The sequence below is a fragment of the Physeter macrocephalus genome, chromosome 11 (assembly GCF_002837175.3).
Source record: "Physeter macrocephalus isolate SW-GA chromosome 11, ASM283717v5, whole genome shotgun sequence".
Lineage (NCBI taxonomy): Eukaryota > Metazoa > Chordata > Mammalia > Artiodactyla > Physeteridae > Physeter > Physeter macrocephalus.
Genome location: NC_041224.1, coordinates 155702017 through 155715976, shown reverse-complemented (window position 1 = coordinate 155715976; position 13960 = coordinate 155702017). Strand labels below are relative to the sequence as shown.

Here is a 13960-nt window from a genome sequence, read left to right as displayed (position 1 = left end):
GAACCAGTGGGAGGCAAAGAGATTCACACAAATAGACACACGTATACAAAATCATTTCTGATGGGGGGAAGTTAATGAAGCACACAAAATCCCAGGGCTGACAGGAAGTGGAATTAGAACCACAAAAGCCAAGAAGATAGCCAACAGTTTAAAAAACTCCAGATGCACTCAGTTTCTTAAAACTGAACACAAGCAGGGAGGGGGCTGGAGACCCACGGCTGATGAAATAGTCTTAGGGGGCATTTCACTGAGTCAGAGAAAGTCACTGCTTCTCTCGCATCAGAACTTCTAATGCCATTAAGGTCAAGAAATTCTTAAGCTTCCAAAAGGCAATCTGGTAATGAAATAAAATAGAAAAGGAAACATTCAGAAGAGCTTGTGATGATTTCCAGAACAGAGATTTTTACATTAAGGGCTACTAGAAACTTACTCTCACAGAAGAGCCAAGTAGATGTAGAAAAGAAATGTTTCATTTTTTTTTAATCTAATAAGGTTTTTGCAGTTGGAGTCATATTTCCCACACCCCCTCCTCAAAAAGTCAGCAATAATTCTAAGAGCCCCCGGCCCTTACCACACCAGATCCATTGGGAAGCCTACTGTCAGGCCACCAAAAGGCAATTAAAGCAAGACCAATCATTCATTCAACAAACATTTCCCGGACATCCTTCAACAGCAAAAAATGCTGCTATGCACAGAAGGCGCAAAAACAAGGGAGACGCTGTTGCTGTCTTCAAGGAGCTTCCAGTCCAGTGGGGGAGACAGACACGTAAACAGGAACTTAAGGACATGCAGGGGTCGCTGGAGACTGAAGAGTGTGCTGGGGTCGAGGTGGCTAACTCTGAGGGGAAGACTTAGGGAAAACGTCACCGAAGAATTGATACTTGACTTTATCTCGAAAAGATGTCAGTTATCTTTTAGGTAAAGTAACATGAGAAAGATATTTCAGGCACATGATAAAGCAGGTGCAAAGGCAAAGGGTTAGGAAAACAGCTGGGAGGTCCACAGAGATGATAAAAGGTTTGGTTCAGCAGAAACAGGGTGAGAGTGGAAGGGGAGACACAATGCCTACTAAGAATTCAAGACAATAAGCTCAGTGACTACTGGTAGGAAGAGAACATAATGGAACAAGTACAGAACAGCAGGAGAGAGGAGACGCAACAGGGTACTTTGTTAGGCAAGCATTCCTGGAGGAGACGTCAAGCTGAGTCTCAGAATATAAAGAGGAGTGTGTAGGGCAGACAGGGGCAGAGTCTAGCTGGACTGCAGGACCTACAGAGAGGCACAAAGGCATGGAGTCCTCAGTGGCACCACTGGATTCTAAGGTGTAGGAGGGGAAATGGAATTCTAGAAAAGTCAGCTGGGGTCAGATCCTTAGAAGCTCTGAAGTCCTATCAAGTTTCTATTTACAAGTTAAGCCTAGGGAGCCATTTAAGGGTTTTAGAAGACATGAACATATTTGCATTTTAAGAAGATATACACATATCATAACCTCTTCTTTGCCTGTACAATTTTAGGTCCTGGTTTATCTACCACTTCTATTCAGAGTCTCAACACTTCCCTTTGTTTAGTGCCCCTCAAGTACAGGCTGTTATGATACTCTATTAAAGAGATCAAGAATTATAATGTCTAGGGTTTCCCTGGTGGCGCAGTGGTTGAGAGTCCGCCTGCCGATGCAGAGGACGCGGGTTCGTGCCCTGGTCCGGGAGGATCCCACATGCCGCGGAGCGGCTGGGCCCGTGAGCCATGGCCGCTGAGCCTGCGCGTCCGGAGCCTGTGCTCCGCAACGGGAGAGGCCGCAAGAGTGAGAGGCCCGCGTACCGCAAAAAAAAAAAAAAGAATTATAATGTCAATTATAAAAATAATTTTAAAGTTTTTTTTTATGGAATACAAATAGTGCTTTGCGTACGTCATCTCATTTGCCCTTCAAGGTACTCTTAGAGGGTAGGTACCATCATTACTGCCATTTTATAGTTGAGGAAACAGGATTAGAGTAACTTGCTGAAAATCAGAAAACTAATAAGGGGTACAAATGGGTCTCAAACTAAGTCTGTCAGGCTCTACAGCCGATGTTCTTTACTTCTCTGTTACGCTGCCTTCTACTGTATTCCTTTAATTATCCCCCCATCAAAGACCCTACTGTGTTTTACTAACACAGCCTGCCACCTGCTGAAAGCCTGTGTGACTGCACAGACATGCATACCAGCAATCACTAAGGACTCACATCCACACAGAGAGCAAACGGGGGCAGGCACCCTCGGGTGCTACAGTCACAACTAGCGGGTCAGTGAGCAACAGGCTTCCTGGTCCAGTAGTTGTGATATGCTTCTTACTCCTTCTCTGTGCAAATAGGGAATTAGGAGTGGGAGAGAAGAGAAGGGGAGGAGGAAGAGGAAGGGAAGAAAGAAGGGGTGGGGGTGGGGAACCCACTAGAAAGAAGACTAAAACAAAAAGGAGGAGCCATTGGAAAATGGGAGAAAGCACATACTGGTACCAGCCAGAGCTTCTTGGAACAGTTCCCAGTCTGGCTGCCAAAGAGCTCTGGAATATATTTGTTAGAGCTGGATTCCTGTACAGTCCGTTGCAGACTTTTTCTGATTGCGCTCTGACAAAGAGACCCACACTTTAGTTACAATCCCTGCTTCCCAAACCGAAAAGCTAGTTAGTCCTCAGGGGACCTCCAACTAAGTTCACCACTGGCCTCTTCATACGCTACGTGACTTTAGAAAGAAATAAAAGTCCACCACATACCTTTTACGCTTGTAGAATCACTAAGCCTCTCTACCCCAGTATCCCATCCCAACTTCCCAAGCCACTTTTCACGAAATATGTTAGGCTTCTTGAGTCTCCTTACCAAAACAACTGCTGCGATGAGGAACAAAAGTTTTACAGGCTGTGGCAATAGCTAGTTCAGCAGAGATTATAGTCTTAATGATCAGGTCTTCTACATGGGCCATCAACGCTACAAAAGAAAAAAAAAAAACACTATAATGCATGAATTAGGACTGGATTCCAGAACGCAATATAATTATAACAGCATATGTGCTCATTCAAAGAAGTCTCCGTGCGGCTGTCTTGCAAATGGGTGCTCCAGGAGAAGGCATGTCTGTGAACAGAGGGACACAGGCAAGAATGGAGGTGCTGGGGGATGTACTCAAGTGGTCTCCTATGACAAGAGGCAGACACAGACTGGAAAAGGAGCCTTCCCTGCTTCTCACTCTCCTCCTCTCACCCTTCCCTCTGTGGACTGAGATAGGCCTTTTGGCACACTGCTTCCCATTCTGCTCAAGGCTCAGCGACAGTGTCCATTTTGATTCCAAGCCTTTGTACTCAAACTTGACACTGTCCATTCTCCAATTCATCAACAGGAATGAAAGAGATTGCCTTAGGAAAATGTGAACTCAGGGCCAATATGGAGATAGACAATTTGTTACGTAAAAAGCCGACCGTATTTTAGTAAGCAGTTCATCATTCAAGAAGGATAAATTCACTAAAAACTAAAGGAAAAAGCTGTCCTCCAAACTAGAAACAAGAGAAGGGATGTGGGGAGCCACGGTAAGTAAGCCTGTTGTTCTCCATCTTGTAAAGGGCAGGAAAAATTAACACCAAGAACAACGATCCCATCAGACATCTCAGCAACACTATTAGAATTCGAGAGAATGACTCCTGGTTAGAGATACTAGTACAGTTATACGAACAAGAGAAGTCAAAAAGGAAAAAGCCCTGGTACTCACCAGTTGTATCTCTGCCTTCTTGTTTCAGATACCTAAGCATAGCACTCATGCTCCATTTGTTCCCATAATCCTCCACTTCCGGATCATCACAACTAAAACAAATTCATGGATCAATGTCACATATGCAACTAGGCCTGGCTCTAGAAACAAGATTTTTTACAAATAGCCTTCTTTCCTTATCGGTCTTTAGAAAAATATTCCCTTTGCTGACTTCCACTCACCCACTTTTTCTTGGTCCTTTTCGTCATATACGCCTTTGTACCAGTTTCTTCCATTGAAATGAAAATGCATATAACTTGCCTTAACGAGGAGGGTAGGGGAAAGGAAGGCAAATTCCTCCTTAACCAAACAATTATGCATCATGAACCAGTAGAAGAAATTTGTGAAAGAATGTAAACAAATTTAAGAATGGTTACAAAATATTAACAGACTGAGATGCTTGGGGATACTAACCTTGCCTTTGAGGTAAATGTCACGTGAGCCCACAAACCGGCCTCTAATGCCATTTTCAGACCAGAACTGAGTCTAGATGGGCTAGTAAGCTAACCTAGCGCAGCATTTTAATGAGTTAACCCTGGACAGAACGGCGCTGGCATCTGAAGCAAGCTCCCTTCTGTCTAGTGATAGACATGGCTTTTTTGGATACCTTTTGAGGTATCACCCAAGGGAGAATGCACTAGAGCAACAATAGAAGTAATGAAGTACACCACCGCTACAGCAACAAAGTGGCAAACAGGGCACATTCCCAGATTGTTGGAAGTGTCTTGCGATCTGAAACCTGTATTTTACAGCTGCCCCCTTATTCCCTATCACCACCCCGCAACCCACCAGTTGCATCTTTGCTCATCTTCCAAAGTGCAGGATATTGCATCTTCAACCAATTCCTAACACCGGTCACAGGACACTCAATGAAATCTATATAGCTTCGGCAACTATGCCATCACATCCAGATTCCTTTCTTTTTTTCCTTGGACCTTCTAGGCACCTATTTTTAGTCTGAGTAGAAAGTAACTGTTTGGGTTTCTTTTTTATTTTTCCAGTTTCTGGCAAAATTATCAGGATGAAAGAAAACAGAGCAGAAAGAATATTTCCACACAGCTGGGCTGGTACTCCATTCCACTGAATCTTTTTCTGAGATGGCCTCATTTCTTTTTTTATTTAATTTATTCCTAACGTTTTTTCCCCCGATCATAAAAGTGTTTCTTTTAGAAAAACTTAGGAAATAACATAAAAGTACAGAGAAGAAGACAGACATCCCCCACCCCAAATCCCATTCATTATAGTTAAGGACTGCTAACATTTTAAGATATATGCTTCTAGTTTTCTTCTCTCTCCCACACCCCCTCAGAGGGGGGGCGGGAAACAGCTTTAGTTATCCTACATATTCAAAAAAGAAATTAAATTGCATGTACTGTGTGGTAACTTGCCTTTTCCACCTGACAATGTACAGTGATGAACGTTCTTGTTTCTAATCTTGTGTATAAGTCCTTTATTTCTTAAGGTTAAGCTCCTAGAAATAGAATTGCTGGGTCAAAGGGCACAAGCATTTTTGAAGCTTTTGATACATTTTGCCAAGTGCTGAAATGACCTAATTTCTTGACTTCGAAAAAGTTCCATATGCCTATAAAATTCCTACCTCTAAGTCAACTGAGGGAACTTGACAATGAGGCAGACGAAACTTGGGAAGGAAGGCATATTTTGGTGGAGAAAGGGGACATTGTAGGTGGGCAAGCAATAGAGAAGCCGTAGCAGGTAAGCCTCAAAACTACGTGAAATGACTCCAATAGCTCTAAGTTACACGGATATGAGCGTAAAGTTTTCCTCCAGTGCAACAAGTTGACTTTGCACTTCTCCAACGCCTGCCTCGGAGACCGACTTCCCTGGCTCCTGGCTCAGGCGCAGCCAGTACCTGACATAGTCTCCACTCTTCTTATTCACACTGTAATTGGTCAGGTGCATGAACTGGTTCCGAATATTCTTGGCTCCTTGGTCATATCGTACGGTGGCAAACCTGATAGAAAAGACACAGGTTAAATGTCAGGAACGGGGCTTCGATAAAGTACAGGATCAATGAGATATTAATACAGGGAGGTGGCATCCTCCTCAAATACTGAGTGCTTATTAAGTGCCAACCCCCACGCTAAGTGTTTCATGTACAATATCACATTTAATTCAATCACTAACGCAATTCATTGAAGGAGGTACCATTAGGTCTAATTTTTAAAACAGATATGAACATTAAAATATGATCTGGAAGATTAAGTAACTTGCCCCCAAATCACACTGACTCCAAAACCCATGTTCTTAACGACGAGATGCTGCTTTTTTGATACAGAACCTTAGACGGATAGGAAAGATGACAAATGAAAACAAAGTTATTCACAATCAAGGAAACTGTGTATAGGATGCTGTGGATGATGGCACATTAGCGTGTCAAGAAACACCTGAGTGCCTACACAGTGCCTGGTACTAAAAGCATTCTACGGAAAATATTATGCAAAAAGAACAAAAGGACAGCATAATAATATAAAGACTTAGAACTCACATCCATAGGAAAAAACAGAACTGATCTCTAAAATTAAGAAAACAATAATGGCAGCATTAACAGCATACAAAGCCTAAGTCTGCAGAACAGCATAAGTATGAGGCTAGAGTGGATTAATTCCTGAATTTGGAATGACGGCAAAAAGAGGGATTAAACACGGAGCCCACTGAAAACAGAGCAGCAATTTGATATCCTGGACTGTTGTCAAAAGAAGACCAAAGTATAAAATATATGTGCCTCTGAAGGAAGTAGCCAAGGAAAGAGAAAACTTTCCAGTGATGCTCAGCATCAACAAAAGTACACTCGAGTCGAATGGATATGGTAAATATCACCCCCTGTTTACATACCACTCTAACCGTATCACCCTTCACTAAAGTGGTTTTCCCCAGAGGCACAACCAAGTGTGTGAAAAAAAAATCCTGGAAGGCCACAAGTTTATTTTCACATGATTTACAAATTATTTACACGTGCTTACTCAGACTATGAAGTCAACGTGAATTTTTACCACACTGAAGGGCAGCATTTAAAATTTTTCTTCTCCTCTATTTCTTCTCACTCACCCACTATCTCTGCTCCCTAATTCCCTGTACTAGAACTCTACAAGAGCCAAAGAAAGAAGAGTGGAAAAAGGAAAAATAAAAAAACAAACCAAAAAGAAAAAACCCCAAAACTAAAATAAACCTGAGGCCAGGAAGAAGGATGTGGACAAAGAGAAAATGTTGACCAGGCATGTACGGCTAAGGGGCAAGAGTCTGATGAGCATTACGTCTATGCATGAGAAGGACCTCAGATTTTCCAGAAACTTCCGGCAGTTATCACTTAACTTCACCCATGTCACTCCGTGGTGAGTAAACCTTACCTATACATCCCAATCTTCCTTCGTCAGAGATCCTCCAATCAAGCGGGAAATAGTCATTCTCTGAATTCTTGTGAAATGCGAAGGGGGCCCATGCAGGCCTCACAGAGGCTGCCTGCCTCAACCAGACATTACCTCACAGTGACATACCACCTGCCATCTCTCCCCCAAAATAATGATTTAGAGGGAGGGAAAAGGTTCTGCTTCAGAGAAAGAGGTTTTTCTTTGCTTCTAAATACAAGTACCTGATCTAATTTGGTCAACAACATGAAAAGACTGGCAAAGGCCTGGCAGTTAACTGTAAACTGGTACCCAATACATCTGTCATTCCTATCCTCCTTTTTTCAATAGGACTGCATCTCTAAAAAAATAAGTTTTCTTCTTCCTAGTCTTCCTTTTAGCTGGGACATTTATATTCTGAAACTCAGGAAGGACAAGATTATTAATGTTACAGTTCTTCTAAGTATAAGAAAAAGTAAGAATTAGAGAAAACAGAAACAAAAAACTAAGCTCAGTGGAAAAGTTACCCAAAAGGGCAAAAGTGCTACACTCTTTATTTCAGTCAGCTGAACAAGGAATGTAGAAGACCATGTAGAGGAAAGGCAGGTGTATATGCTCAGCTTTCCTCCTAACCCAGGAAGAGCTTATGGTTCTCACTAAAATCTGGATTAAACAAACCACATTCATCTCTGATCACCATTTTCCAAAATTTTCTTCTTATTTTCTAGATCAGAGGTCCCATTAGTCTTAGATCTGGCCTACTAATCAAGTTCTGATTAACCTTCAAAGGTTGTTTTTTGTGTTTAAACTTGAATAACTTGGCCAGCATTTAAAATTCAGACCTTCCTTCCTGAAGCCCAGTGGCAGCCAGGGCCCATGTGAGGAAGATGGTGGACAGGATGGGAAGGCAGCCCAGAGGCAGTACAAGGAGGTTATCTAAGCAGGGTGGTGTCCCCACAAGTGTCAAAGTCCACACAAGGAGGGCATCTGAATGGGGTAGTGACTGGCTACATACGAGGGACCTGAGTAAATAAATATGTTGAAGATAATAGAAGTCAGATTTCTCACTGTTGGAAAAAAGATAAAAAATATGGAAAGGGAAAAAGCTAGAATGAATGATGTAGTTTTGAGCTAGAATTGGAGGTATTCGTATGAACTGCTGATTTTCAATATAGAGATACAGATATATAAATGTAAACGTGTATGTATGTGTACATGTACGTATATCTATACACATATTTCCTAGGTATGTCCATTGCAAGGACCTGACAGCAGAGACACCCCAGAACAATGAGCATATCTAGCACCTGGATCTGTATGTCTAAATACTATCCTCCATTAAAAGCAACCACTGCTCCTTGGAGAAAATAGTTGATTCCAGGCTGGGACAGAGAAAGAAGATGAGCCTGAAATATCTTGTGCTCAAAGAATGAGGGGACATGTCAGAAGGACACAAAAGTCAGCTTAAAGGGGCTCCCACTGGCCAAATCTGGGACAATTTGAGCATCAAAATAAATCATGATAGTAAAGGATTACAACCCATTAAATAACACAGGAATCCTTAAGTCCACATTGGTGTATATAAACAAATGAATAAATGAACAGGATGGAGAGAAAACTCTTCCTGCGAGTAAAATGCCAAATAATAAAAGTAAAAGGAATGATGGGATTAGAAAATCATTATTCCACAACCATCATAGTAATAATTCAGTCAGGCAAGAAACATCAATGAATATTAAAATTGTTGGGTGAAAGTGAGATGAAGAATGAGATTTTACATGGTCTCAAGGTATCTCTTCATAAGATATTTATTAATTACAGAGGGGAAAACAAAGTAAATTTACAGTGGAGAAATGTGCCAGACATTGTCTTAAGTGCTCAAACACCACTAAATAGTTATCATGTACCATCGGATTTAATGCAATGAGAACATGGCATCACTTCTGTGACATTCTGGCCAAAAATACATAACCTCAGTCTAATTATGAAAAAATATCAGACAAACACAAATTGAGGGCCATTCTACAAAATGACCGGCCTAAATCTTAAAAAATGCTAAAGTCATGAAAGTCAAGAAAAGACAGAGTAAATGTTCCAGATCAAAGGAGACTAAAGAGACTTGACAACTAAATATAACATGTGATCCTGGATTTGGAGCTTTCTGTTATAAAGAACATTATCAGGACAGTTGGCCAAATTTGACTGTGGTCTCTAGAGGAAAGTTAAAAGGCAGTTCTTCATACTATTTTTACAGCTTTCCCATAACTTTGAAATGGTTTCAAAATTAAAAGTCTAAAAACAAAAGTTTCTCAATAAAAATCTAGATGTTTCAGCCTCCCTTAAAAAACCAGAAGATCTGACAATACCACCTGTCTTGGTCCATTCAGGCTGCCATAACAAAATACTATAAACTGCATAAACTGCGAAGCTTACAAATAACAGAAATTTATTTCTGTTGGCTGGAAGTCCAAGGTCAAGATGCAGGCAGGCAGACAGCACCTTCCTGCTGTGTCCTCATAGGGTGGAAGGGGTGAAGAATCCCTCCAGGGCCTCTTATATTAAAGGGCACTAATCATATTCATGAGGGCTCCACCCTCATGACCTAATCACCTCCCAAAGTCCCCATCTCCTAATACCATCACCTTGGGGGTTAGGATTTCCACATATGAACTTGGCAGGTAGCATTCAGACCACAGCACTACCACATATCAATGACTTGCTGCCAATGAATAGTAAATTCCCTTTAGGTGGGACATGTGATCTCCGGTTCTCCAGTCTCCACTGGGCCAACCTTTTCAGTGAATGTCCTTGTAAGCATTTAAGTTTGTGACTTGTGATTTAGATATTCACATATCAAATTTCACCCTATTTAGGTCTGAAAGCATCAACACAATTTCTTTATTAGAAACACCTAAAAGAGGTAATTCTCTACTAGGTAGCCCACAATCAAGTTTGCAAACAGTGCTCCTAACACATACTGAAATTTACATGATGAATTAAGTCTTGAACCTCCCTCTTAATGAAATCAAGATTTAGGAAAAGCTCTCATGACAGAATTTCATAGCCTTGACCTTTAAACAAAAAAAAAAAAAAAAAAAAAAAAAAAGAAAAAAGAAAAAAGGAATGGGGGGGAGGTCTTACTTTCTTTGTAAATTTGAAACCCTGAGCTCTATTTCACCACCTATCATGAACAGAGAACTATATGCTCTTTTCTCTCTTTTTTTGCCAGAGTAAAAATATATAGATTACCTTTATTCTGACAAATTCTTAAATCAAAAACTACATTTCCTTTTTGCTTTCTAATGTTTCTCAGTGAGAATCAATACAGTGATAATAATTTGTCTCAATCTCTTGAGTGTGTATGTGAAAGAAGGGTTTCAATGTTAGACATATAGTAGGTATCTGATAAGCACTAATCGAAACTACAGCTGAGTTGCTTGTTCAGGAACTATACCAACATGGAACTCAAACAAGAAGGAAAGCACAGAGTTAGTCGGGTCTTTGGAACTCTCTTCCCCCGTTCTTAAGCTACTTTGTTCTTCTATGAATACGACACCATAGTCAGAGTTATAGAGAGTCTAGATGTAGGACAGTTAAACCGAACCCCCCAACACCGCCTTGATAGCTACATATTCTAACAAACATTCACTACAAATGTACAAAGGGGAGGCCAACTCTCAGGAGACCCTGGCTGTGGCACATGTGTTATCTTTCAGCAGGTGTAACCATTCAGCGCCAGAAAGGCCTGGAGGATGAAGAGACAGCACCTCAGGCAGCCTTGCCAGGAGCCACTGGGCTTCATCCTGGCCTAACCCAGAAAAATCTTATGGAAGAGAACAAGAGGCCCAAGAGCTCTCTGATCTGCTGTCAACCAGCTGCGGCCAGGAGACTGCCAAAGTGCTGCAGTGACTAGGCAGCGCCCTGCGGAGCCGTCTGGGAGGGGATTACCAGCCTGATCCCCTGGTCTTCAGAGCCAGAAATGACTCAAACTTCACAAACAGCAAGGGCCTGCCAGGGAGGGTGACAATGAGCACTGGAGAGGGTTTTCTTCCCCTTGTTGGTGTCTCTTCCCCCTCTTGCTGCTATGGCAGATTCTGGACAGTGTGCAGCCTGTGAGGTAATCTGAATTCCTTGGCAACCGGCAAGTACCTGAATTCTTTCAAAACCACAGGAATCCAGCAGAGAAAAGGTAAATATCCCTGCAGAGCCAGTGTTAATTAGCAAGGAAGGCTACTGAAGAAGTAACTGGGGGTGGGGAGGAAGGCAGAGGCATTACAAATGCTTTGGGATTTTTTTCTGAATTTCCACTGAATAATATGGCTGAGCAGAAGAGAGGCGGTCCCTGACCCGGGCCTTCTCAGTGTCCCATCTTCCCAATCCATCGTGTGGATGGAGCCCTCCCAGTTCCCTGGACGGGCACTTTCATTTCCCGGCAGCTGACAGTGCTACCTATCTTTGGGTCTGTGATATGATAGCACATTTGGTTTTCAACTCAATTTTGTTTTAATTTTTTTTCAACTTTTTATTTTTCCTGTTTCAGTGAAAATTTGGCTATTAGCTTTGTCTCAAAAAGGGCCTCGTCAAATCAGTTAGACCACATACTGGATCCACCTAAAACTGTAAAATCCAGAACAAAGTCTTTTTGGATTCCACCTCTGTCAGGAAAAAAACCCTACACCATTTTGGTAAAGAAAAGCACCCCTCTCTGGAAACTTGAGTGCCCCCTGCTGGTATAAAACAGTAACATACCCGTGAAACTCAAAAAGTAGGAAGGGGCAAAACACTGGACTCAAACACCAAGACAATTTTTTAAAACGCCTCAATATTGTGCCCACGTATAAGAAAATAATGAGAGTCTTTCTACTTCCTATGTTAATAAAGCAAGGACAACTGAAATGATTAATCTAGAAAGAAACTATTTAGGGTCTTTTTCTTTAGTAAATTTAAGAAGGTAAAGAATTTACACAAAATTCTTACTTCACAGAACCGTCTTATGAAATGAACTTAATCTTTCTGTCATTAAACATGAATTTTGAGGCCCCAAACAGAAGTAATAAGGGATAAGACCCTTCTTTTCTGAAGAAGGAAACCAATTACACTGCCACCAGTTCTGTCTCTTTAGGAAAGATTATGGTTTTCCTTTTTGAGCCTCAAAGTAAAATGGTCTAGTGATCTCATCCCAAACTGCTTATCTTCAGTAATGTCTATTTAAAACAAACGTGACCCAAGATTACTAGAGGCTGCAGATCTGGAGATGCTGTAGACTATTGTTGAAAGTAATGACACAGTCGAATGGCTTCTGAGGATTAAAAAGCAGGAGATGAGTGCCAAGATACACAGTGGTTAAGACACAGGGACTTAGGCCCATGGAAGTTATTGTGCAGAGCAATGCACCCTTGCAGGACTAGCTAATAGCCTGTCATAATGTACTACTTACCGTAAAGCTTTTGCATTCGCCTATACTTTTACGTAAAATAGCCAAAGCCCTGAAAATTCTTTTTCTTTTGGTTCAGTTTAATCCAAATTTTTACAAATTTGTTTTCCAAATTATTCTAAGAAACAGCATCCATTTAAAAAATATATAAATATATATACTCAGTTCCTGCTGGAGGCAAGAGAAGAGTTACTCAATTCAGTGGGTTCTGACTTCTAACACACACCCAATAGCCAAAGCACTAGGACATCGGTAGTAAGTTCTATAATAAATATTAGTATTGTTCTCATTTTGCATCTGAGCCATTGAGGCTTTAAAACAATGCCGAATTTTACCAATAGCAAGGGCTATTAATATTGTGGGTGAAATACCTTTGGAATAATTTGCAAAACACATTGCTATGATATCCTTGAGACACAGTAAGCATAAACTTGAGGTCTTTTCCCTACTCAAGAAGTCCAGGGCTTCCCTGGTGGCGCAGTGGTTGAGAATCCGCCTGCCGATGCAGGGGACACGGGTTCGTGCCCCGGTCCAGGAAGATCCCACATGCCGCGGAGCGGCTGGGCCCGTGAGCCATGGCCGCTGAGCCTGCGCGTCCGGGTCCTGTGCCCCACAACGGGAGAGGCCACAACAGTGAGAGGCCCGCGTACCGCAAAAAAAAAAAAAAAAAAAAAAAAAAAAGAAGAAGTCCAGTTCATGGCAGGACATAATCGGTTCCCGAGAAGGGTACAGGAGACAAGCTGGGTGAGGATGAGTGGAAGAAGGGTGAAGAAGCTCATAATACTCAGGAGGGAAAGCTCAGACATCTCATATTACAAAATGGAAAATCCTCAGCATCTTATACACCTGAGCAGAAGTAAGGGGCCTTATTTCACCTTCTTTTTGTTCTAGATAATATGGAAACTCAGCTTTTATCCCTATACTTCAAAATATGAGAGCACATGTGTCTAAAAACACTACAGAAAACTTCTTTCCAATGAAAATCTGATTAGATTAGTAGTTTGTGCCCAGATACCTGGTTCAGCCCTTTACCTAAAAACTGAGAAATATTTTAGTTTTCTCCCTCCTCAATTTTCAAGGAACCAGACGCTAGAACTAGGGAGCTTCCGTGGCCTTCAGTGTTCTCATGGTTCAAACACAAATCTTCGTTAAGAATGTGACCACGCTTATAAATGCTGTCACTGCCACCTAGCGGTGAAAGGAAGACATAGCTCAACCAGGTAGAATCTAGTCAACTGTTCTCATCCTCTGACTCTAGTCACACGATGCATCAAAAAATTTTAGTCCAAAAAATAATTAAGGGCTTCCCTGGTGGCGCAGTGGTTGAGAGTTCGCCTGCCGATGCAAGGGACACGGGGTCGTGCCCCGGGCCGGGAAGATCCCACATGGCGGGG

The 13960-nt window shown here is 41.7% G+C and overlaps 1 protein-coding gene across 9 annotated transcripts in view; it reads right to left on the bottom strand.

Moving 5' to 3' along the window:
• The window catches only part of TTLL5 (tubulin tyrosine ligase like 5), a 332702-nt gene that overhangs the window by 261002 nt on the left and 57740 nt on the right, over positions 1-13960 (bottom strand). For all 9 annotated transcript variants that reach the window (XM_028496210.2, XM_055088626.1, XM_028496209.2 and 6 more), the window contains exons 10-12: positions 5641-5742; positions 3732-3823; positions 2852-2959 (exon numbers count right to left, since the gene is read on the bottom strand). In XM_028496210.2, coding sequence (XP_028352011.1) covers positions 2852-2959; positions 3732-3823; positions 5641-5742 — 302 coding nt within the window. The remainder of the gene's footprint in view (positions 1-2851; positions 2960-3731; positions 3824-5640; positions 5743-13960) is intronic.